The sequence below is a fragment of the Lates calcarifer genome, linkage group LG15 (assembly GCF_001640805.2).
Source record: "Lates calcarifer isolate ASB-BC8 linkage group LG15, TLL_Latcal_v3, whole genome shotgun sequence".
Lineage (NCBI taxonomy): Eukaryota > Metazoa > Chordata > Actinopteri > Centropomidae > Lates > Lates calcarifer.
Genome location: NC_066847.1, coordinates 26,652,058 through 26,676,230, shown reverse-complemented (window position 1 = coordinate 26,676,230; position 24,173 = coordinate 26,652,058). Strand labels below are relative to the sequence as shown.

The window sequence follows — 24,173 nt, the reverse complement described above, 5'->3', positions numbered from 1 at the left end:
CCTGCTAGTGTATTTTAATATTTCAATATTTTTTCTTTTTTGTACTCCCCATATTATAATTGCAATGGAAACCACAGCTGTTGCTGTACTGGACACTAATCATAATGGGTCTAAATATCACCTCAACAGTACGTGGTTCAGTTCAGTTTTATTTATATAGCACCAAATCACAACAGAAGTTATCTCAAGGCACTTTTCATATAGAGCAGGTCTAAGCTGTGCTCCTTTATCAGATTTACAGACCCAGCAGTTCCCACAATGAGCAACCACTGGGGGACAGTGGCAAGGAAAAACTTCCTTTTAAGAGGCAGAAACCTTGAGTAGAACCAGACTCAGGGTGGGCGGCCAGCTGCCTCGACTGGGGTTAAAATAGTAACCATAGCATAATGCTTCCACGTAAAGATGTAAAGTGGTATCAATGAGAATTAATAAGTGGCTTAACTGTTAGAGTAAGAAACTTGGTTTGAGTCTTTGTCCTCTCTCTCTGGAGATTAAGGCTGAACAATACATACAAAAAAATCATATTATTTTGACAGATACTGCAATTGCAATGCAAGTCACTGTTTTAGTTTTGAATTTCATTTTCACAGAAGAAAATATGAAAATGATACTAAATGTAGCAGCAGTCTTTTGAGTTGAAACCTTAATTGCGTGTAACAAACTGAAGAGCAACTTAAAAACATTACAATTAAATTAATAGATACATGTGCATTGAAATACACTAAAAAGAGACTTTAAATGTATTTATTATAATTATTAGTCTTATTACTGCCAGTTCTTGATTTTTATTTCTGTTTCAATTAACAAAACCGTTTTCTTATCCTTTATGTTAAATATTCATACAGATTTTTGTCAACCATAACGCTGGTAGAAATCTGGTGATTCCTACTTGACTCCAATTTTCCAGATTTCAGTCTTCTGCATGAGGTCTTATACTTGATATGTAGTTCACAACTCTGACAATTTTAAGTTTTTTTTTCTCTTTATTCTCAAAATTATCAATCTTTGTTTTTGTCCCTTTCTGAGGATGTTCAGTATTCTTTCTGGTTGGCCCACTTTTTTCAAAAAACCTTACCAAATTACCAAATTTGTAATGTTGTTTCCAAGCAGCCACAAAATATGCAGAAAGGTCATAAACTAGGCATGGCTAGTAATTATCCTTTTCTCTCGCAGCTTTGCTATCATGCTAGACTTGCACTGTGTGGAGATCTGTTTTCAAATCTGAACACAACTATCATATTGAATGTCATGAATGTCAATTTAGAAACATACATGTACACAGCTTCGTTTCCATCTGGAGCTCGAAATCACCGATGACAAGACCAGCTCTTGATCAATTCAAGTTTAAAACGTACAACAAAACTCTTTATAGATGACCAGTTGAGGCTCATGTACATAGCATACCTTTTAGGCCCTTAATGGGGCAAAATCTTGTTTGCCTGTGATTTCTCTTAAGTCACAATTTAGTAATCAGCAAATCCAAGTCAGTATAATTCAGTTGCAGTTTAATTTGGAATTAAAACTTTAGGTCAATTATCTTAAATGTAGTTTTTCCTTTTTCATCCAAAAGACTGTAAATTTAAATGTAAATTTGTTTTGTGTGAGTGCTAAGTTTGTAGTTCAGATTGCAAGCAGATCTACCAATTGTGTATTCTTTTGTATTTTAAAGGTATCAGCCCACTGCCCTGTATATCATAGGCTGTATGTGGAATGGCATTTTTATTACATTACTACTATTATTATTATTTGAAACTGATGTTAATACAGACAAAACAGAGAATGAATTTACTTTACATATTTTAACACCTTAACCCTCTGAATCCGTTTGCAGGTATCACACAGACTTTTAGGTGGTAGAATGTAATTCTGTGCCTCTTGACCCACCTGTGTGTTTCATATATTGCTTCTCTCTTGTTATGTCCTGTGATAAAATCCTGGAGCCTGAACAGTACTAGACACTAGTGGCAGCACTTATTCCATGACAAGTGTTTAGATCTACATTGTCTATTCTTACACAGAGTGAATACAGTGCAGAAATATTATGTTGCTGGCTAGCATCAAATCAGATACTGAAGAAAGTAGTTTGTTTTGTTGCAGTGTAGTGAGCAGAATTGGCTATAGCCGGAAAAGGTGCAGTTTGTCATGGTGAGAGGGTGAAGGATATAAATGAAACCATACAGGAGTCAGGATTATCTCTGTATTTGTAAAAATCACTTTCCAAATAACAGAAAGTAGCATGTTTTTTTGTGAAATAAAAGTGATATTAATGGTTATGCAGAACTTTTTTATTTATGTGCTCCAGCCTTTGTCACCTCCAACCTGGAAGACCTAAATCAAATCTAGGTTTAGTCTGTCTTCTCCTCTTCATCCAAAAATACCAGGACACCATACAGATAGCATGAATAGTAGAGAAGTACAGGGTTAATTACCATTTTGGCAGCACACCCGTGAACTGGTCATAGTTTTTTGAGTTAAAAATGATAGTTCATGTTAATCCCAGTTTTGTTTTTCCATCTGACACCCTGCCTATTTTCATCTGTGCTACTTACAGATGCCTGCTACTGTAGAAAATGACATTTGTGATACTGTGCAAAACTAAGGCTGAGTAGCACATTAGTCAGATGGAGAAGGATATTAACTTTCTAACCATTCCCCACTCTTCCTTCATATCATATTTCCCATTGCAATTCAAGAAATTACATTTATTTTCAGTCTTCACTCTTATTAGACAGAGAAGAACCAAGATTGAATTAATTGATAGGATGATTTGACCTTTATTAGTGCAGTTATTAAAACAATGTCAGTGTCTGGGACTGTTTTAATGAGTTAGGACATGTAAGTACAAAATAAGTCTATTAATCATCCCCTGCTGTTTTTTTCTGTGTTTCAAAGAGGCAGAGAGCAGGAACACCATTATTCACCTTAGTAACAGGCCTTATTGTGCTGTTTCTAACAATAAACTGAAGGCAAGTGGTTCACTTTAATTGTTGTGTACTTGGTACGATCAGTCACAACACTTGGGTCTCTTCCTCCTTCTGTCTGTTTTTTTTTTTTTCTTCTTTCACAGGAAACACAAAGAAGTGTAGCAACAAGGAGAGGTGGGCAGAGACAAACAAAGAGATACAAAGAGGCAAAGTGACACAAACCGTGAACCAGCAATACGGGTAACAGTGAATAAGAGCAACGTCATGTAACCAGAAACAAAAAATGAGAGAGAGCTAGTGCGACACGGAGGGAAAGACAGATGGAGGCAGAGAGACAGTGAATCAGACAAATAGAGGTACATCATTCCTGTCTCTCTCTCCTCTTTCTCTATGGCACACTGCTACCATGACACACTAATCAGATGGCGGGAATGTGTGACAGCTACCTTCAGGGCTGATGTAGTGTGTTCAGGTGGAAGGAAAGGTTGCATCTGTCCAGGCAATCATTGGCACTTGGTTCCCAGACACACGTAGCCATTCTGCTGCTACTGGTGTTGCTTTGATCGGGGGGGGGGGTCATAGCTGCTCAGACACCAGATGTCTCCAGACCCATGGTGACATTCTTGGTTGACCTGATCAAGTCTAATACAGATGCAGAACACGTGGTTTCTCTCTGACTCACACTTGTAGAGTTTTGAATTTGTATTTGTAGAGCTGCACAAAGTTTTTTTTTTTTTTGGTAATGGGCTTTGATCAAATTTATAAGAGTTTCCATCTCCCTCATGCCTGAAGGAAGTCATAATTAACGCATACTCTGCCACTGTGAAGACTTCACAAATGTTGGTTTTGTTTTGAACAAGCTTTGATGAAATCCATCAAAGCATTCTCATGCAAATAATTTTGTTCTGACTTTTTGTGACCTCTGATTTGCCAGCTTCCATCACCATCACAGGTCAAAGAAAATAATTGCTATAAATGAATTAATCCAGACACTCTGCCGTACCTGTAAGACCATTCCTTTTCACCCCCAACATACGGTAGATATATCATACAGTTTTCCATGCAGATCTTTATGGCTTCTGACAGTCATTTTGACGTCTTATTTTGCTTAAATGTCATCTTATTCATTAGATATAGCAGTGCTCTTAGTCCTTTTTCTTCTGTGAAAATTATCTAATGCCTTTAAAAAGAAAGTTAAATATAGCAGGTTTGTGAATGTTGTTGATTAAAAAAAATTAGCTTTCTTGTCAACTCGCACCATATTCCACTAAACCAATGGCTTTTGCAGTGAGCTGGAATAAACTGTAAATTAAATGCAAATGTCAGATTAAAAGTGTGGTTTTTCTTAGTGTAGTTGCCAACAAATTTATAACGTTATATAATATAAATTATTTAGTGTCCATTCTTACTAAACTTTTATTTCTTCTTCTTATTGTTCATCTTGACTGTGAACCCTAAACTGCTTTATTTCTACTTTCTCAAGTTAAAAAGAAAATTAAAGTTCCCTAGTGAGTCTGGCCTACCTCCCAGAGTCAGATTAGGGCATAATCCGGTATGTCTTTTTTTGTAGAATCTCCAGAGGAAGTGTGATTTGTAGACTTGTATCTGATATTGAAGTCACAAGCTCCTTCTGTCTGAGAAGACAGCAGGCCCCATGGTGTTTATTTCTTAATGACATTTACCAACCATTCACCTGATGCTCCTGTTGCCAAAGCAACAGGCAGCAGTGAATACCAGATGAACAAGATCTTTGTTTGCTCTTTGTTAGAGACCTACTTAGGTCAGAATGAGTGTCTTTGGTTGTAAACAAAGCAAAACACAATAAGATATTCCAGAGATTCACTGAGAATATTCTGTGACAATCTCAGGCGGTTCTTTTTTTTTTTTTTTAAATAGCATGTTCACATGTTCATGTCTTTGCCAAGTGCTGGAAACGTTTAAAAAGATTAATTGAGAGTGATTGTTCAAGTTTTGTTTTTAGGTTTTAGTTATTCCTGCACTGTCCTGACCAACGCGACTCAGGACATGACCTGTCTGAAGAAATAAGGAGTATAGAATTTTACCAACTCCGCTGAGACTGCCACCTCCTAATCCTTCTCACTGATGGCCTTAGAAAAGATGTCTTCCCCTCATGTACACTAACCCCATGACATCCTTATTTTCTTGCTGTTTCGTGCCATGATGACAACAGTGCAATCTAAGAAAGGATTTAGTCTGTTGAGGCTTGGCATGTGTCTCTGAGGTTCAGTTTGACAGGGCTAAGCCTTTTCTGTAGCATTTTATTCACCTTGCTTGTGGTCATGAGAATTAAAAAAAAATATATTTCAGAAGTCTAGGTGGTTGTAGGAGACTAAAGGAAATATCCAGGCTGTAGCTCATTATGCCCAATTCTTCACATTATCCTGTATATGTTGTCATAACAGTGACTTTGCCTTCTCTCTCATCTCATCCCATCTCTTTATCACATGTTGCCATAGCAGCACTTCTCGTTCCTTGCTGTACGCTCTGTCTTTATAGTTGGTACTGCAACAAGTGAAAAATTTGCTCAACTTTTTGATTCATGGACAAACTAAGTCAGCATGCATTTAGAGAACTACCGTGGTCACTCTCATGTCTTTTCAATGAAAACAAAATCATAGAATGAAAGTCAGACCAGACTGATTTGTTAACTTGTGGCACTTTCATGTGAACTATATTTTAAGTTTGTAATAATCAACTAAATGTGTGAGAAAATATTTTACTTGTTCACATCTGTAGATACTGTATCTTGATTTTGTCAGTCCTCTTATATATATTACCTAACCAAATGTCACTGACTGGTCAAAAACATTAATAAGTAAAACAGTAAAAACTGACAAAAATAGTTTTAGTGTGCTACCTCTCTCCCCTGTGTTTGCCGTTTTTGTTCAAGTACTCCAACAAAGACTTGTCGTGATGCTCAAGCTTGCCTATTTTGAATTAACCACGATAGCGTGCAAATTCAGTATAATGCTCTTGTGTGTCATAAACCTCTAACAAGGTCACATTTCAAGTTCTGTTTCCACATAAATGTATTCAAAATTGCATCATATGGCAATTGACTTTTAGCTGTATCTTGGCATTCTGTGCTGTACCTGCAACAAAGGGTAATTATTTACTGCAAGGACCAGCACAGTTCACAGTGCTGTAATTGGAAACTCTATTGAAGCTGTAAATACAGCACCCTCTTCTTTGCTGTCACTGGGGGAATTTCTGTTTTTCCACATTTGGCCTACTACAGACATTATTCACCTGGCTTATTGTCAAGTAGAGGTTCAGTCACACAAACAGTCCCAAAACTAGCAATGGAAAAATAACAAGAAAAAATGAAATGGCAATAGAATAGGAGACATTTTGTTTCATGCACAACTTCTGCACATGCTACACTGTGTGGCTTACAGCAGTGGAAGGTCGATAGAACATCAGCAACTGCCGCTGAGGAATGGTCAGCAACACATCTTGTTTACGACGTCGTGAAAGTAAATGGATTTGTTTGGATCTGCACCTAATTTGAAATGCAGTAATGAAGCAGTCAGTTACAATGCAGCTGCCAGCCCTCAAACACTATCCAACAATAGAGAAGGTTCTCACTTGGGTTTTGATTATATAGTACACAGTATATTATTGGTCGACAAATTGCATCGCAATTCTCAGAGCAGTTCTGTTTTATTAGACACAAAATGCTACATCGCACAAACTCACTGGTGTAGTGAGGTTTGAGGTCTTTCAACAGTAATTATTTTTTGTGATAGCAACATTGGTGTACACCTTTTGTGCATTGTTGCATTTTAGTGCACACTTCTCTCAACAGGAATTTATAAATTTACAGTCAGCCACCTCACCTGGTGGCCCATCGGATTTAAATACAAAAATGACAGATGTTTAACAGGCCTAGGTAGTGTTTTGATTTCTGCGTCACATCCTTTCAGCAGTCTTGTCTGTTTGAAATCATTATAGTCTGGAGGAAATGTCCTAAATATTACAACAGGGAACAATGACATCCACTGCTGAAGGTTAAATACTCTTGAACTTGGGTGGTTTCAGTATGTGAAAGTTGAAAAAGGCAAATGTTTTACCACTGATATTTTTTACAATTTGTAACAGAGGTCTCATTGGATTTCAAGAAAACATTTGTCTTACATTTAATAAGGCTCAGCTACAAAAAAATGTATTTGATATGAATGTGATGATATCATTTTAATCATCTTTCTCTTTTCTACAGGTTAACAGGATTCACCATCCCTCCGCCTGTTACCAGTTCTGGTTCCATTTTTTCACTGAGGCTTACCAGTGACTTTGCAGTAAGCGCTCATGGATTTAAGGTGGCTTATGAAGGTAAGGGAAGCATTATTTTCTGCTCTTTGTCTTTAATGGTCATTAGAAATGGCCATTTTTGAAATCTGAAAGAAATGTGGAATTTAATTGAGAAACTGATCAGGATGGCTCTTCATAAACTGGGTCTTCATTTAGAAGAAAAATCCATCAGCTTGGAGAAGTAGACACCAATTATTCTTAAGAGAGGGATGTGTGATCACACTTACTCCACCTGATTTCCTGTGGGATTTCCACTGTTGAGTTATGGAAACATTAGCTACCTCAATTAAGCAAATTAATCCCATATTTTCCAAATCAACATCCCTTCCCCCAAAGTCCTGAACCTTTTCTGCGACTCCAGAGGTGCATCTGAAATTACATGGCAGATGGCGATGGGAATTAGTTGAACTAATGGATGTACTGAGTTATCTGTTGAAGCAGAGCTGGGTGCAGCAGGGAGCTGTCTAAATATGAACTATCCTTCTGTGGCCATCTCGCTCACCTCTACCCTTTTCCTCTCTGCCTCTTTGTGTGAGCTCCATCGCTAATCCATCACTAGTTCTCTTTCTTTCTCTGTTCCTCATTTATGATGTTTTTGTGTTTTGTCTTAAGCTTTCCTTTCCTTTCCTCCTCATTTTTATCATCCTCCCTGCTTTCCCTTTACCTCCTATCCATTTGCTGCTTGTCTGCACCTCTCTTCCTCTCTTCTCCCAATACCCTTAGGTTATTTCTTTACTTGCTGTTACCTTACCATCTTCTGCACCAACAGGCTGACCCCATCCTATAAGCTTGCTCCTCCTCCCTTCCATGATGTCCTTTCCCCTCCCCTTTTACTCCCCCCTCATCTCTCCACCTGCTCCAGACCTGGCCAGTCCAGGACCTCTCCCCTCTCCATCTGCACATTTGTACTCTTTCTCTCTCTGTCTCTTGCTCTGTTTCTCTCCCTCTCCTATCTCTCTCTCTCCCAGTCTCTAGTGGGTGGCTTGGTTGAATTAGATCTTGTTCTTCTGCCTCCATCTTTTGCCTGTGTAATCTTCAACAGAATTTCATTCTGATTTGGATGTTAGTCATGTTTTGTTACACATGATGCTCAGATATTTTCCATTACTCAGTACTGAGAAGTAATAGGCGCAGTGGAAGATATTTTCCAATAAAGACAATAGGTGATATTATATCAGTGCAGTTTATTTTGTAGCCATCTAGTCATGGTGTTGAATTGTCACTTTTAATGTTTTGGAGATGTACAGATTAAGGATTGTAGCCAAAGCTGTGGTATCATTATACCTAGACTATAAGAGCTTAGCTTCTTATGACTTTCATTTATCATTAGACTGACGATACAACACAGCACAAATATCTCAACAACTACGATGGTGCAATTAATTTAAAACTGTGTATCACCAACATATTGTTGCATGCTGTATAGAATGTTTGCATGAAATATGAATGAAACACCCAATGAGGGTTGTGAAATGATGGCGCAACAGTAAATTATGATGGTGCAAAAACGTCAGTGAGAAAGTTACCCAGTATCGTTGTCATCGTCGTCATCTAAATTGGAAACCCAATGCCGATCATCATAAATTTCCATTGTTTTTAGTCAGAGACCCTTATGACTGACACATAAACATATTCAGTGAAACTATTCATTATGTATTAATTTGCAATCCATTGTAACTTGGTGCCACCGCTGTATCTTTCTTCCTTGTTATGCTGGTATGGTTAGCTACATCTTAGATATGAATATGTATGTGCTGCTCATTCTTAAGACTGAAAATGTGTGATGCTTGTTGACTCTCAGAGATGATTGAATCATGACTGCAATTAAGTGGATTTGAATCTGTGTGCATATGAAGGACACAGTGAAGGACACAGCCAGATGGAATCTAATTTCTCGACGACCTGTCAATCTTTTGTCAGGGGTGTTGGAATTAAATCCAGCTCCATCTTTCTGTGAATTTGAATAATAATAATAATAATACATTTTATTTATAAGCGCCTTTCTGAACACTCAAGGACACTGTACAATATACAATAATTAAAGGAACTGTACAACAGACAATAATCAATATAACTCTACAATATACAATAATCAATAAAACTCTACAATATACAATAATCAATAAAGCTGTACAGTATACAATAATCAATAAAACAACAATGGACAGAATCAACATAAAAGAAATGTAGGGTGGTGAAGTTGCAGTAGGATGGTTAAAGTGAGTAGGCAATCTTAAATGGATGGGTTTTGAGTCTGGATTTGAAAACAGGAAAGGAGTCAGTGTGACTCCTTTTATTACTGATTAATTCCTGATTTCCTATACTGCTACGGCACCCTCAGCGATTTTGCAACCATAACACTTTTTGAGGTGCATTTATTATGGGACAAAGATATGGGGGTTTTTCCACAACACAGCCAAACAATAGCCGCTAGTGCTTGTAGTTTTCCAAGGGATTGAGATAGGCTCCAGCTGTAAATCGTACATGTACTGAGATGGGAGTAATGCTATCTGCTTGCCCTTTGTTGAAGGTTGTGTATTTGCAATGAAAACATTGCCGTGCCTATCTAAAATCTGCCTTGATGCCATTTCAACCTGCCCTTTCTTTGGAAAAGTCATTGAAAGACAGCTGACCCATAAAACATAATTTCATCTTTTCTCCCCAAATCACTTCATTTGTCCCTCTGTGGCAATGCAGAATGTCTACTGAGGTGGAAAAGTACTTAGTATGTGTGTGTGTGTGCATGCATGAGCATGTGTTTACCAAATGCTTTGCGCTGTGATCCTGCATAGGTTCGGTCAATATTCTTCCTGCCTGCGTGAAAATCCAGCTCAGCAGCCAGTCAAGCAGCCAGCTAGGAAGTCAGACAGGCAGTCTACACAGCAGCTCCTATGGGGAAAGTGTGCTGCTTGTGTGCTCACAAACACTGCCACTCCGTCAAACTTCCATCTTCTTCAAAGGGCTACAGAGTCATTAGATATACAGGCGAAATAAATAGCTCAGCCCCAGAGAAATCTCGCACCCAAACTACCTCATTTACTAGTTCACATAACTCACTAGTTACTGCTGTGATGAGGGATAATGCAAGACAGTCTTGCTCCCACTGTCTGAATGCAACTCTAGGTAAAAATGTAAAATGATGAGAAACTCCTGTGGACTTTTCCCTTTTTCTGTGTAAGTGTTAGTTTTCCAAGATAGTTTATATATTGATGTCTAATTAACATCTGTTTTAAGATTCAAAACACAGAGCGTGTTTTCTGCTCTCTGCAGCATCATGTTGATGTTAGTTGTATTAAGTTTTCTTGGCATCCCATATATATTTGCTGTCTATTATGATGTTAAGCACAGTACACATTGATTTTAACCAAGCTATATTTAGCAGATAGGGCGATTCTTTGTGAGATTAAGCACTCCACTGGCATTGTATGGCAGTGTTGTTTGCATCTATTTTCTCACCCTGAAGTGAAGTCTGTACCGGTTTTCATTAGGTTTAGCTTGAGCCCAGCCCCTGGTGTTTAGGAGCAGCTGTTTTCCCATGGTTCAGTTATATCAACAATTTATTTAGGGTCTTCCACACAGCAACACTTGTTAGCTCAGGGCTAATACTGTGTCTAAAACACTTGATTTCTTTAGGGGGTTCTTCAAACCCTCATAAAAGTAGAAATCCTGATTCAATATTGAGTGCAGGCTCTTATTCAAAGTACTTATTTTTCTCACAGTTTCGCATTCAGATTTGCAGCCACTGTAGCTGTAAATGATGCACAGATTTAGTTTGCCTACAGTGGGAAACTCTTATGTGAACCAACTGCTTCAAATATCTGCAACGCATCCTGTGAATTAATTCAAGGGCCATGTCTGTCTGAGACATTAGTTATGACTTTCCATACACCAAAGGGCAATGATTCAGTGCTGGTATAATTACAGATGAGATGCATCTATTACTTTTTAATTAGTGACCTGGGGTGAGTTTCTCAAAACACTTACTTGTGAAAGTGAGTGTTTTTTTTCTCTATATAGTTGTCTCAAGACCAGCTGCCAGAAAGTAATGATAATAGCAATAAGTGCTAAGTCAAGTGTCAGATTAGTGAATCAATAAATTAGGAACATCATGCACATGACCATTCACCAAAAACATGTGCAGCATGCTGCATAGTTAGTATAGTGGTAGGTAGGAAATTCATATTTTTCTTGAGCCTTGATTGCATCATATCCTTGCATAGGAAAAAAAGTAGGGACTGTTACATTTTTGGAAAATGTAATGTCATCCTGTAAAATACTTTGTGTGTTATCACATTTTTATTTGGCTGAGTGCAATCTGCCTGATGTCCCAGCAACATCTGGTAGTTGAAATTAGAGCTCTGTTCAGGGGCAAGCTGAGGTTCACAGGGGACAGGCTTCTTTTGCATATCATGTGTAGTACTCTCAATGGTGCATGGAATTCAGAGTTTTTGATTTTACTTCTAGTCACACCCAACTCACAACATACTACATCTCAGGTTGAAAGAAAAAGCAAAAAGATAAATTGCAGCTGAAATACAGAGAAACCAAAGAATATAATATTGGCACATTCTTACAGATATTCAATAAAGAAAAGATGGCACTAATAGTTTACATAAAAGCCACTTAATATGTACACACTTTCTCCACTGTTAGTTTTGCATTTTTTACACACTGAAGAGTCTTGATAGGCTCTCTCATGTAGTTGTACGTACTCCTGGGTTTTCAATTGCAGTGTCATATGTTTAACCTAATATTTATTTTCTCTCTATGGTTCCCTGAGGTATTGACAACAGCAGTCAACAGTCAACACAGGACATGAGGGGACATTGAATGGTTTTAGCATGAAAATTATTTGAATGCTATAACTTTCCAAAACAACAATCCTATATTTACACTAGGGATGCACCGATACCGATACCAGCATCGGGTATCTGTCCGATACCCTGTTCCTGTACTCGTATTTGTAAAAGTGTCCTGATACCACAGCGCCCGATACCACTTTACGGCAGCGTTACGTTCAGTTGGGCTGTCAGGTGCTAATTGAGAGCAAGGAGGAGCAATGTCGGCAGTGTGGAGGTATTTCAAAGTGGACGATGGTGACAAAAGTAAAGTGGACTGCAAATTATGCTCTGCAAAGTTGTCAAGAGGAGGGACGAAAGCAAGTACTTTCAACACAAGCAATCTGATAAAACATCCAAAAAACCAACACGACGCTGAGTTCAAAGAGGGTTAGGGTCAGTCACAGCAATTTCTTACAGACAGAGAATGAAACAATATCTGATGAAAATAAAACACTTTTTCAAGTAAATGTATGAAGTGTAATGGCATTAATAAGTCTCATATCGGTACTTGGTATCGGCAAGTACTCAAATGTAAGTACTTGTACTTGTAATTGGATTTAAAAAATGTGGTATTGGTGCATCCCTAATTTACACCCACCTTGTGTAGAGGTGAGAGAGAAAGCAGGGTTTGAACCTCTGTCTCGGACTTGCTTTTTTTCAGTCATACTTCTGGCATTTTTTGTGTTTACAACACGGACTGCTTTCTAGGAGAGACTGACTGAAAATTACCACAATATTTTAACAATTATTGTGTCACTTGTCTTTTCAGCCCAACCTCTTTAGCCAGCCATATGTGTATATGCATGATTTCAGATATTTGCATTCTTTTAATGACAAGTTATGCATTTATTAAAGGCAGATGTATAAATGAAACACTCAAATGCTAGATAAAGATAAAGTACTGTACTTGTATTGTTACAATGGACAGTGCTTAGTTAGTTTAGGTTGGCCTACATTAGAATTGGTTGACACTGACACCGATTATTTTGTTAAACAAAGAGATTGAGAATAGTATATCAGCTACAGTACATTCAATTTAAAGCCATATGTCTAAATAACACCTAATTTCATACAGCACCAATCCCCAACCAGCTGATTTTCTATTGTACAGATTTTTTTAAATGCAAATATTTTTTGCTCAGCTGTGTGCTGAATTTTCATTTGGTGTTCTTGGCACAAACTGTAAAGGGTTGTTGTGTTGAGTTTGTAGGTATTTAATTGCCTTTGATGTGCTTTGTCACATTTTGTTGAACTCTACAAATTTGATATTTCAAACAAATAAATTTCAATTTCACAGGCTCTCCGTAACTCCCATGGAGACATATTTGCTGTTTGTTGTCGAGGATCATGCTGTGCCATGTAGGCATGCATATATTCATTGAAGGCTGCAGCAAAATAGCTACATTTGATAATAACAGTGGCTACAAAATAATACAACAGATCAGTTTTTTTTTTTCATGTATGTGCGTCAACATATATTGAGATATTGAGGTTTTATTGCCGTGCCCGGAGGATTCATATGAGCCAAAAATTTTTTTTTTGAATAACTAACTTAACCTTTTAGGTTAAACTGGTCATATGAAATATGGTACATCGAATTTAACAGCACCATGTATATTTAATTGGAGGGGGACCTTTGACAGTCAGATCCAGGCATGTCACAGTTCAGTCTGCCATGGTTAACCTTCAACAAACCTTGTGTAAACAATAGTTTACATATTTGTTAATACAAAATATTGTAGTTTCCTATGAATGTAATACTTAGCAGTCTGGGTGTTCCTTCTCACCAGTGACCTCTGGGCTGGTCAGATGTCAGTTCTGCATAGAATCTCACCACTGCTTCTTATTCCTTATGCCTACATTACCACATCATTAGTGCTCCACTATATGTGGTTCAATCATTGTCCCTTGGTTTGCATGTTTTTCACAAAAATATAACTCAAAAAGGCTGTCAATCATAAGTTTATATTTGTGTATACTTTTTCTCTGATCTTTGTGAGTTATTTGTGGAAGGAGGTAGTTCAGTATTAAAAGAAATGTAAAGATTGCATGGATCATATGTAAATAGATTTCAAGAAACCATTATACATATTTTACTGTCCTAAAGACATTTGTTTTGTCTAGATATAGCTGGTATGAAAATGTTAGAATGTGAATCAGTCTCAGCTCATACAGTTTCTGTTTCTCAGTGAAAATGTGCTCAATCTAAAATGCTATTCTGCGTTTAGGCCTTTAAAAGATGCTCTATGTTGTTATTTAGTATGTTTTTGTGGTTTAGGGTGTCAGTATTTTACTTGTGTAAACAGTTTCTGTAGTTCTTAAAGAAATTACACATGCTCTGAGGCTTCCTTTTCTCCTTATTCCAGTTGCAGTCTGTTGGCATTTAATGTGTATGTGAGCATCTGCAATGTAAAGTGGATTAGTAATTGGATTTCAAAAATGATTCCTAGAAATTAACATTAGAAAATGCGACATCACAGTAGGATAGAAATCAGCTTCAGGATTAGGGTATCAATATTCTCCTCTGTGTCTTCCTCTGTCTGTCTATCTATCCATCTTTCCATGGATCCATCTAACACACTGTTTATGTAAGAGTAAAAATAGCTTTCCATTTCCTGGCTTGCCAGTTGGAATAATTAGCCACAAACAGATGGCACATATCAAAAATAATAATTTAACTTGACTGCATGATCAGTCACAAGCTGTAGGACGGAAATAAGTTTTATATTTTTATCATGACGACAACTCAGGATCTGATCAGACTAATTGGGTTGTATTGATCCTTACCCACAAATTGGTTATGCAGTGTTCTTTATCACAAACCTGAGTCAATTAAGTCTTAAAATGCACTGTGTGATCATAATAAGAATTTAAATGAAGAGAATACCTCTGCTGATTAATACTGCTTTCAAGAGTGGATGTTTTTGAATGGATGGAAATCAAGTGTACTATATTTGTAAGGAATTAAAAAAAAATGGGATAATGCCAATAACTTATAAATCCTTGTTCTGGTTGATTGCAGTTTTCAACCACCAAAAAGACCTAAAATCATTAGTCTGAAGTCTGACTCACAAAGGTATTAAAAGTTTAGGGATATAATCAGTTCAGACACACTCCAACTGCTTTCAAGCTACATAGTCAATTTAAAAACTAACATGTAACTCCTGGGGTAAAAAGATGCAGATGTTATTGTTCTGTACTGTAGCTTGAAAGAAAAGCTTTGCTTTTTGTGCAGGTTGGACAAGTGCAGGAGAATTTTGACAGAGATTGAGTAATGGTAGTATAATAGAGGAGAACTGGAAGATTGTGTTCATCCAAAAGAATACAGGATTGAACAGCCCTCCAGTACTGTTTATCACAACTTACAGTAGATCAAAATTCTCTTTCAGTAGTTTGCCGAGGAGTAAATTACTCATAAGCGCTTTGGCTCTGTCAGGGCATGTGAACAATAGTACTGTGCTAGTAATTTCAAGGAATTGCTTTCTTGTGGAAGATGTATAACTTCAATATGTCATCTTCAAAAATGTGTCTGCCTATGGATTTAAAGTAATATAAGATAAGATAATCCTTTATTAGTCCCATGATGGGGAAATTTACATTGTTGCAGCAGCATAAGTGATTAAAAAAATAGAAAAAGATGCTATAAAAAATATAAACATAAGAACAGTATAAATATGACAATGTAATAAAAAATATTGGCAGAAGAGCAATATACATAGGACTTTATACATAGACAGAAAATGAACTAAATACTAAATACAGATATTGCACATTTTGAAATGGAATTGCACACAATGAATGACTGATAGCAGCTGTTTTGGATTAGGATGGCTTAATTAAAGTGCAGAACCTAGTGAAAACGGTCCATGTGTGTAGTGGTTTACTAGGAGCAGTGCTGGCTGTAGAATCTGACAGCAGCAGTAAGGAAGGATCTGCGATACCTCTCCTTCACACACTTTGGGTGAAGCAGCCTATCGCTGGCATAAATGCAACAAATTATATTATTTTTCATTGTTACTGTTCTGCGACATGCAGTTCTTTACTTATAATATCTGTGCCATGATTTGTAGTAAATGATGGATACACAACATGTACAATAATAAAGAAGTAGAGAATAGAGGTTGAAATAAGGTAATAAAGGAGTAGACATTAAGTTTGAAATACAGACATACCTACTGCACCATATTTGTACTGTTTTTCAGAGTGAAAGTAAATGTGTATAATAAAAATGTGATTTGTTTGGGGTCCCTGAGTAATTTAAATAACATATTAGATCCATGTCAACAGAGGTCACTTGGCATTTCCCTTTGGTTTGATTATAGGTGTTCTATAAAAATTGAAAGCCTGTGGCACATTCAGTGCTGTGATGTTTTTTTTTTTTATGTTGAGGATTTTTTTTCTCTCTTTTTTGAATTAATGAAAATAATTTTGGTTCTATCACTACTATTAAGTAGAGTGGCCATTCAGGACCACAAAGAAAAATGATTATCGTCTGCACTGTACCTCCTTCATTCATGCCCCCCCCCTCCTTCGGCTTTATATTATATTTGTCCATTCTGCTAATTTATTTATTTATTATATTATATTATATTATTATTTATCTGCTCGTCATTGCTGCTTCAAACTTTAGATTTATGTTATTTTGTGAACTCTTAACATAAAAAGATTAGTAAGACAACAGTGCAGTACTTCAGAACTCCTTGGGCAGTGCATTGCATCGTCTTTATATTAATTTCAGTAGTAGTGCTTCATGAGTAGCAACTGCATAACATTCGGACTTGTGCTGACATTTGCTATCTAACAGTGTATATAGACCCCTTAAAAACTAACATCAAGATCACCAAGTCATATTTAACATAGAATACTTTTAGGCTGTGAAAATGATGAAAACTAAACTTAGTAGCTATGCATTTACGAATTCAGACAAAATTAAGGAACACTGGTATATTTTATACAGCAGCACACTGTTATTCTTAACGAATCTGTCATCTCTTTCCATTTTCTAGAGCTGAGAAGCAGTTCATGTGGAAACCCCGGTGTTCCACCCAAAGGCATACTGAATGGAACACAGTTCAACATAGGTGACAAGATTCGCTACCGGTGCGTCACCGGCTATGTCCTAGATGGACATTCACTCCTCACCTGTGTCACCAGTGCAGCTGGTGTGTCGGTGTGGGACTTTCCTGTGCCAATTTGCAGAGGTGAGGATCTTTTATTAGTGAAAATGAGTTATTTTAACTGCATGTGATGACTGCCTCTATCTTAAGCCAACTTTGTCTCCCAGCTGTGCGATGTGATTAAATGGTATCATGGAAAATACATTATGATATTTACATATTCTGGGGTTCCCCAAGAAATTTCAAATGAGTAGGTGATTGGTTTGTTTTGACCTCTTGTCATTTGATTTCCATGAATTGCTCAAAGTTAATTGCTTTTCAGTGATTGGCAGTCTGATGGCTGTGTCATTGTCTGAGTGGTCTGCACCACAGAATTAGTGAAGTGTTGCACAAGTCCTCATTAGATATATAAATTTATTTGCAATCTAATGGGATGGGATGATTTTAATCATATTGAGGAAGTTGATTAGAGCCTCAGTGGCTGGAGAGGTTAATTAAATATTTATTCCTGTAGAGGAGGTAGCCTAAATACATTAATGCTGTAAGCAGGAGTTGTGGATCTGCTAGCATTTTTCAGTTCTGTTTCTGCTGTGCTCTGACTCTACTGAAGACTTTTTCTTCAGAATGTGTACAGGTCTTTCTGATCCAATCTTAACAAAGTATGATACTTTTTTAAATTCAGTGACCTCTTTGGCCTGCTGATTTACTGAGGTCTCGGTCACCTCTCTTCTCAGACACCCTAAGTAGCAACACTAGGTGACATGAAAAATGAAATAAATCCACTTTAACATTTAGTTTATTGTGGTTACCCATCAGCTCCTGAAACATGAGATGGAACAGTGGCAATCTGAACATATAGGCACAGCAGGGAGAAAGAGTTTCCCACTGGGGCTTTAAAATGGAAATGCTACATTATTCTGTCATACCTGAAACTACTGCAACTGCAGTATTTACTGTGTGCCTTTTCATCCTGACTGGCAGGTTGAATATTCTGGGACTGCTGGAACATGAATATGGCAAGCTTTATGTGGTAGAAAATGTTTAAATGATCACTTTTTCTATCTAATAATGAATGAAACCAAAATGAAATACAAATACATTAACATTTTTGGACTACTAACCTTGTGGATGTGAAAGACAAATAATTAATTTTGACCTACTATGTATCCATTAGAGAAAATTGTCAGCCTCCCTTTATTCCAAACCATCTCCCAGTAAGTGTTGCTGTAGTCTCATTTTGAGCCAGGGAAGACCTTGAGAAATATTTTTGTAATTTTTAGAGACCGCTTCCACTTCAGTAGACCACAATGGCAAATAAACTAATATTAGGGAATGGTTCTTAAGGAGAAAGACTGAAAGCCATTCCCATATACAGATCATTTCCTTCTGATCTAACAGAATGCTCACACTCTTGCAATGCTCTTGTGTTTTCTTATTTCTGTATACCTAGATGGCTTTATCCAAAAATAAAACATTCAACTGATATTGAAAATCAGGGAATAACTGAATGTTTTAATTTGATTAGTACATTTGTCCCTATTAATTATTAAAACCCCAAAACACTACTCAGGTTAAAAAATAATGGAGTTATCTTCTTGTACATATAAATATATATTATGCAAATGTTTGTTTTTACTGTGCTGTTTCATTCATGGTATGTTTCGTCACGAGGCTCGACTCGGAGGGCTTGATAGAAATAATTGTTGACTAATAGAACAAATAATCGACAGATTAGTTAACTGCCAAAATAATCTTTAGTTGCGGCCTTTCTAGAGAGAGTCAAAGTTCTCCCCCTTCAGTCTTCTATACATCCCTGAGCAATCCCCAAACCAGCAGAGCAAATTTGCTCATGCCACCTCATTCTAAAATGCAAGGCACAGCAAAAATAAAATGGTTCAGCATATGTTTGAGAAATGGCAAGCTTGGAGGAAACAAAAAGCTGCAGATGGAGGGTTCCTTTCCATTTAGGGATGGTGTTGGCCTCTATTGCCAGGGGCCAGAAACATCACTCCTCTTCAGGTCTGGGCACTGCTTGAGCCACTCTCTCTCTCTCGTCTAAATCCGGCCCGGCTCCTGTATGTGGGCAGATGGTTCTTTGATCTTATTTCCTCAGAGATCCTGCCCTTTCTGCTCATCACCAATTGTTTCACACTAAACACACAGCAACACAAAATCTCTCCCCAGTCCACCGTCTACCCCCCATCATCTCCCAACACCTCAGTCTCTTAACCAGTCACTTCCTTTTGTTACTATCCCTCTCTCTTTCATCTTTTTCCCAGTTCTCTTCTCTATCCCAGTCCAAAGTCTGCTGTGTTTGTCAAACATTTGTGTGTGTATGACAGAATGAAGGAGGGATAGAGGAGGAAAAGGAAAGTGCAGGAAGACATAATACCAACTTCCCATACAAATGCTGTGCTTACAGCAGGATAATGAAACTGTGTAGAACTCAAGTTTGGCCAATATTAAACATTATTACTGAACCATGGAATTATCAGATTAGTGTATTTGCTGGTCAGAGTTGTCAGCTTTCATCTAATTAAAAGTGGTCACTGCAGTGTTTACCCTGGGGGCCCACCATGAAAGTCAGTATAGATAAAGTGGTTTAAGTTAACATGTCTTTTCCTTGGTTTGTCTCCTTATGAGACAACCTACTCACAACCATCATGTTTAATTATCTCTGTTATTGAGAAAAGCAGTTTACATGGCTTGGAGTGGCTGTGAGGATAATAGGAACCCTGCAATAATTCTGTAGTAACAATATAGTTACTGTAGTTACTGTGGAGCTGACATAATGCCAGGTGTTATCCCATGTAGATCAACCATAATCATGTGTTCATCCTGAGTCACTGTCTCTTTGAGAGGTGACAGTAGAGCTTGAAAGGTTGATGGTAAAACAGAGAGGGGTAAGTAGATTTAAGTGTAGGGATGGTGTTAGTATAGAGTCAAAGAGACTGAAAGACTGACATAAAGAACCAGACAGAATCAACTCCAAGCAGAAATGTAGTGAGATGGCGAATTAATGGCAATTCTAATCGTGAGTTGATGCTGCCCCTCACAGGAGCCCATTTCAATTCCATCCATCTAAATTGTCTTTGGGCATTCATTAAACCAGGCAGTGAGACAGCAAACAGGGACAGTGTGGTAACCTGAGAATATGGTCTATTGATACTGTCATTCTTTTTGCCAGCCAGTGGCCACAGAAATACATTGCTCCTTAAAACATTTCCATGTCTGGTAATGTGACTGGACACAGTCCTCTCTGCAGTGCCTTTTCAACTCTACTACAAAATCCGAAATTTTGACTTGCCCAATTGCCCATGGCAATTTTTTTCTGTCAAAGTGAGTGCTTAGTTGTTCTCTACAGATAGAACAGATATGAAAATAACTAGCACAATGTCTTTACCAAGCTACTGACAGAATTACTTGCATTAAAATCAGGTGTGAACTGTGAAGTGTGAACCATTTTAATAGCATTCATATTAAGAATTAAGTTACCATTGTGAAACTCTATATTCATTGATATCAGAAGAATAATATGATATGATGATCAATACATATTTTAGAAAACATAAATAATAAAATCCCTTACTGCTATATAGCATTCTGTTTGGTTCATAATATATTGTTCACTGAATCATCTGCTAAAATCTGAAGTTACGGACAGATGGTCAGTTTAATGAAATGAACCCCAGAAATATGCATGATGCCATATGGATTACATCCCTGCATCCATTAGAGATCTCCTTACTGTTTCTCAACCCTGTCAATGTTTAACATGACTTGTGGCTCAGCAAATGAGGGACTTATGTAGACATAGTCACTGCCTTTGCATTAACACAGGGATTATTACAAAGGAAAAACCTGAGGTAGTGTAGAAAATTATACATGAATCCCTTCCCTTCTATCCTTGGGGGTGAATATTTCTAAGTAGAAAGACAAGTGTTGTATATCTGATCAAAGTCAAGGGGAGAGAAGCTTAATCCCTCCTCAAGTAGCATTAGATTGCTGATGCTGGGGATGTAAATGAGCTCAGCTAAAGCAGTCCTAATCCTCACCACCATCTTTTTTTTTTTTTTTTTTTTTTTTTTAAACACTGCCACCATTTTTAAAAGAGACAGATCCTTCTTGGTCTTTAAATCCAGAGCATGATCTAATGATTTGCCAGGGTACACATTGCCCAGCATTCAGTTACCTCTTTTATGTAACTGAACCTCCTTGGCAGACTGTACCTCAAATGCTACCAGGCATTCTAATGAAACACTGCATGTGAATATATGGAACCTGTGAGGCATTATCCAGCTGAAGCCATTTAAAATTCTCAAGCTGCGAAGCATTTTTTGAGCCTCAGACAGCAGTTTGCTGGTACATGATTTACAGTAGCATGCATGGATGCTCCTCAAAAAATAGCTAAGAAACCTGTCTCAGTACTTCTGTATAATAATTAATTGCTCCCAAGCATCTAACTAATTTTCCTCTGCAATATAATTGGCTACAACTGTAGACACATTAATGAGTTATAAGTGAGGTTATTATCATTAAATGTGGTTGTGGAAATCTATCTCATGCCTTCGAGGAAGCCCTGTGCTGAAATATTGGTGATTAATCCTTAGCACACAAACCAGAATGACTGAGCTTCTCTAGATTTACTAAAACGTGTCTGGAAAGTTGCTTGCAGAGAGGGGACAGTTATCATTACCATGTCTACTTTTTTCAGTCTATACACAACAATAGCTTTGTACCTGTCACTTCCACGTTTGCACATGGCTTCTTGCTGCCACTACCTGAGTTGAATGATGTTCAATGATGATCAGAGAGCGTGTCTGTTATCATGGAAACCACTTCAGAGAAAACCATAAAGGAGCTATTTTTTATTTGCTCTTCCTACTCCAGTGTACAAAGATCTGAGAGACAAAAAAGGCACTTTCATTTTTGTTTACAGTTTGTGGGAGAACCTTTTCACCCCCCCAGTAATGACAATATAATAACAGTGGTATCTTTCACTATGTTGGCAACATTGTGCCATCCAGTCAAAACCTAGACTATAAGCAGTGTTAGATGACAGCCTGTGGTTTCTGCTTGCTGTCTGCTTGAACCTCAAGGCCTAACTCAGTTAACTGTTATCTACAATACCAAGTCTTACTGCTGTTTTGATATTTGATTATTTATATGTCAAGTTTCATCATACGATGCCCCTAGGCCTTAGCAGATGCCCTGCAGATTCTTGGATAATTGTCTGAGTTATATTCCTTTCGCATTTAACAATATCAAAATGTATGGATGGTCTTATGCTGAAAATGCAAACAGCTCCTGACGGGGAGTGACCCTGGGATGAAATACTTTTGTACTATACTTTTTTCCCCTGACTATTGCAAATTCAGCTTGTATATTATATAATTATATATAATATATACCTTGAACAGTTGTGAATTCACAAAATTTTAAAGGTAGTGAGCATCAGTGTGATTGACTAAAATTATCTATTAATCACACAGGGATGGATTGGATGGAAGTTCAGTCTCAGATGGGATACTCATGTTGATGTCAGTGTACAACTTAATCCACCATGAATACATGTATTTCACATTTTCTTATTGTATTGATTTAAAAAGTTTGGATTCCCTGTAAAAATGTCATTAAAAGACCTTACCATGCTTTTTGTGTGGCTGCTAAAAATCGTCAGTCTACTAGCTGATCAATATAGTCAGAAACATCAGGTACCAAAGCTGCTTTCTTTTATGCTATCTTCTTTTGTATTCCTGAATTGTTAAATATTTTTTATTTTGTTGGCGTGTGTAGTAACCAGTTTCCACATTGACTATGTTTTCATAATACTTATGTTTTCCGTATCCAAAACAATATCAGTTTTATTTCAGCCAATAGCCAATTACTCCACAGATCTGCTTGGAATGTAATTTAAATGCAATGAGGGGCTATACAATTTGTCACTCAGGATACAGTTTTATGGTGGACAGTATGACGATTTAAACCAGAAGCAAATCATGATTTCTTGCTGTTACAAGGCTACAGGCATTCAACAAATGAAAGCCTGCCCTTGTTGTTGTCCACAAATGTGTCTGCCCTTGATATGAATCGTGTATGTGTGGACATCATGTCTCACACAGTATCATTTTGCCATCTCTGCCCTGCCTATGAAGACTTTGATCAATTGCTATGCTTCTGCTAATATGTCAAAGGACATGGATCAAGCTAACTAGCAGCCCTTGCTCTCCCATCTTCTCCCTCTTTTTCTTTATCTTCTTTTGAATTTCATACATTCGCTTTCTTGTTCCTTGACCAATCGTGTAATGCAGCATACAGGAATGTTCCAAGGCTGGCAGCTCTGACAGCCCTGAGTGGAGCGCTGAGCCATCAAAGGTTTCAGCTGGCACAGCTGAGTGTCACATATTAGTCTTAAATGATGTGAAAACTGTGAAAGCCCTGACATCATTAGAATTCTTTAGGGAGAAAAAACGAATACAGGGATAGAGGGGAGGCTGGTGAGTAATAGTAGAAAGATCTGAAAGGGCTTGGAAGAGAGGAATTGAGGGAGAGATGGAGAGATATTAGAAAGGGTGGGGGAGAGAAGGGAAAAGGGATGTGGCGTGAAAGAGAGCAAGCCACTGTTATGGTGGAGTGCATTAACATTCAGCTGACGTGCCATGCTCCCCACACTGGAAAAAAAATATACAATTTCACAGCATTATAAGCTCTGTTTATCACCATTTGTTTGTTTCCTGAAACATGAGGGGGCTCTGAGGACATAATGATGAATTACTGACTCTTGGATGGAGGGAGGAGACAAGATGGGGGAAAGAAAGAAAAAACACAAAAGAGAGAGAGTTAGGACTTTTCCTTCCACATAGAAACTGTGCTGAGGAAAACTCAGACAGAATTATTTCACAATTAATTGGTAAATAGTTCTGCCCATTGTGACTTGTATGAATGATTTCTGCGATTGT

The 24,173-nt window shown here is 37.5% G+C and overlaps 1 protein-coding gene across 2 annotated transcripts in view; it reads left to right on the top strand.

The window, feature by feature from the left end:
- The window catches only part of LOC108888711 (CUB and sushi domain-containing protein 3), a 197,833-nt gene that overhangs the window by 19,958 nt on the left and 153,702 nt on the right, over window positions 1–24,173 (top strand). For both annotated transcript variants that reach the window (XM_018684823.2, XM_051076168.1), the window contains exons 3-4: window positions 7,165–7,277; window positions 17,104–17,298. In XM_018684823.2, coding sequence (XP_018540339.1) covers window positions 7,165–7,277; window positions 17,104–17,298 — 308 coding nt within the window. The remainder of the gene's footprint in view (window positions 1–7,164; window positions 7,278–17,103; window positions 17,299–24,173) is intronic.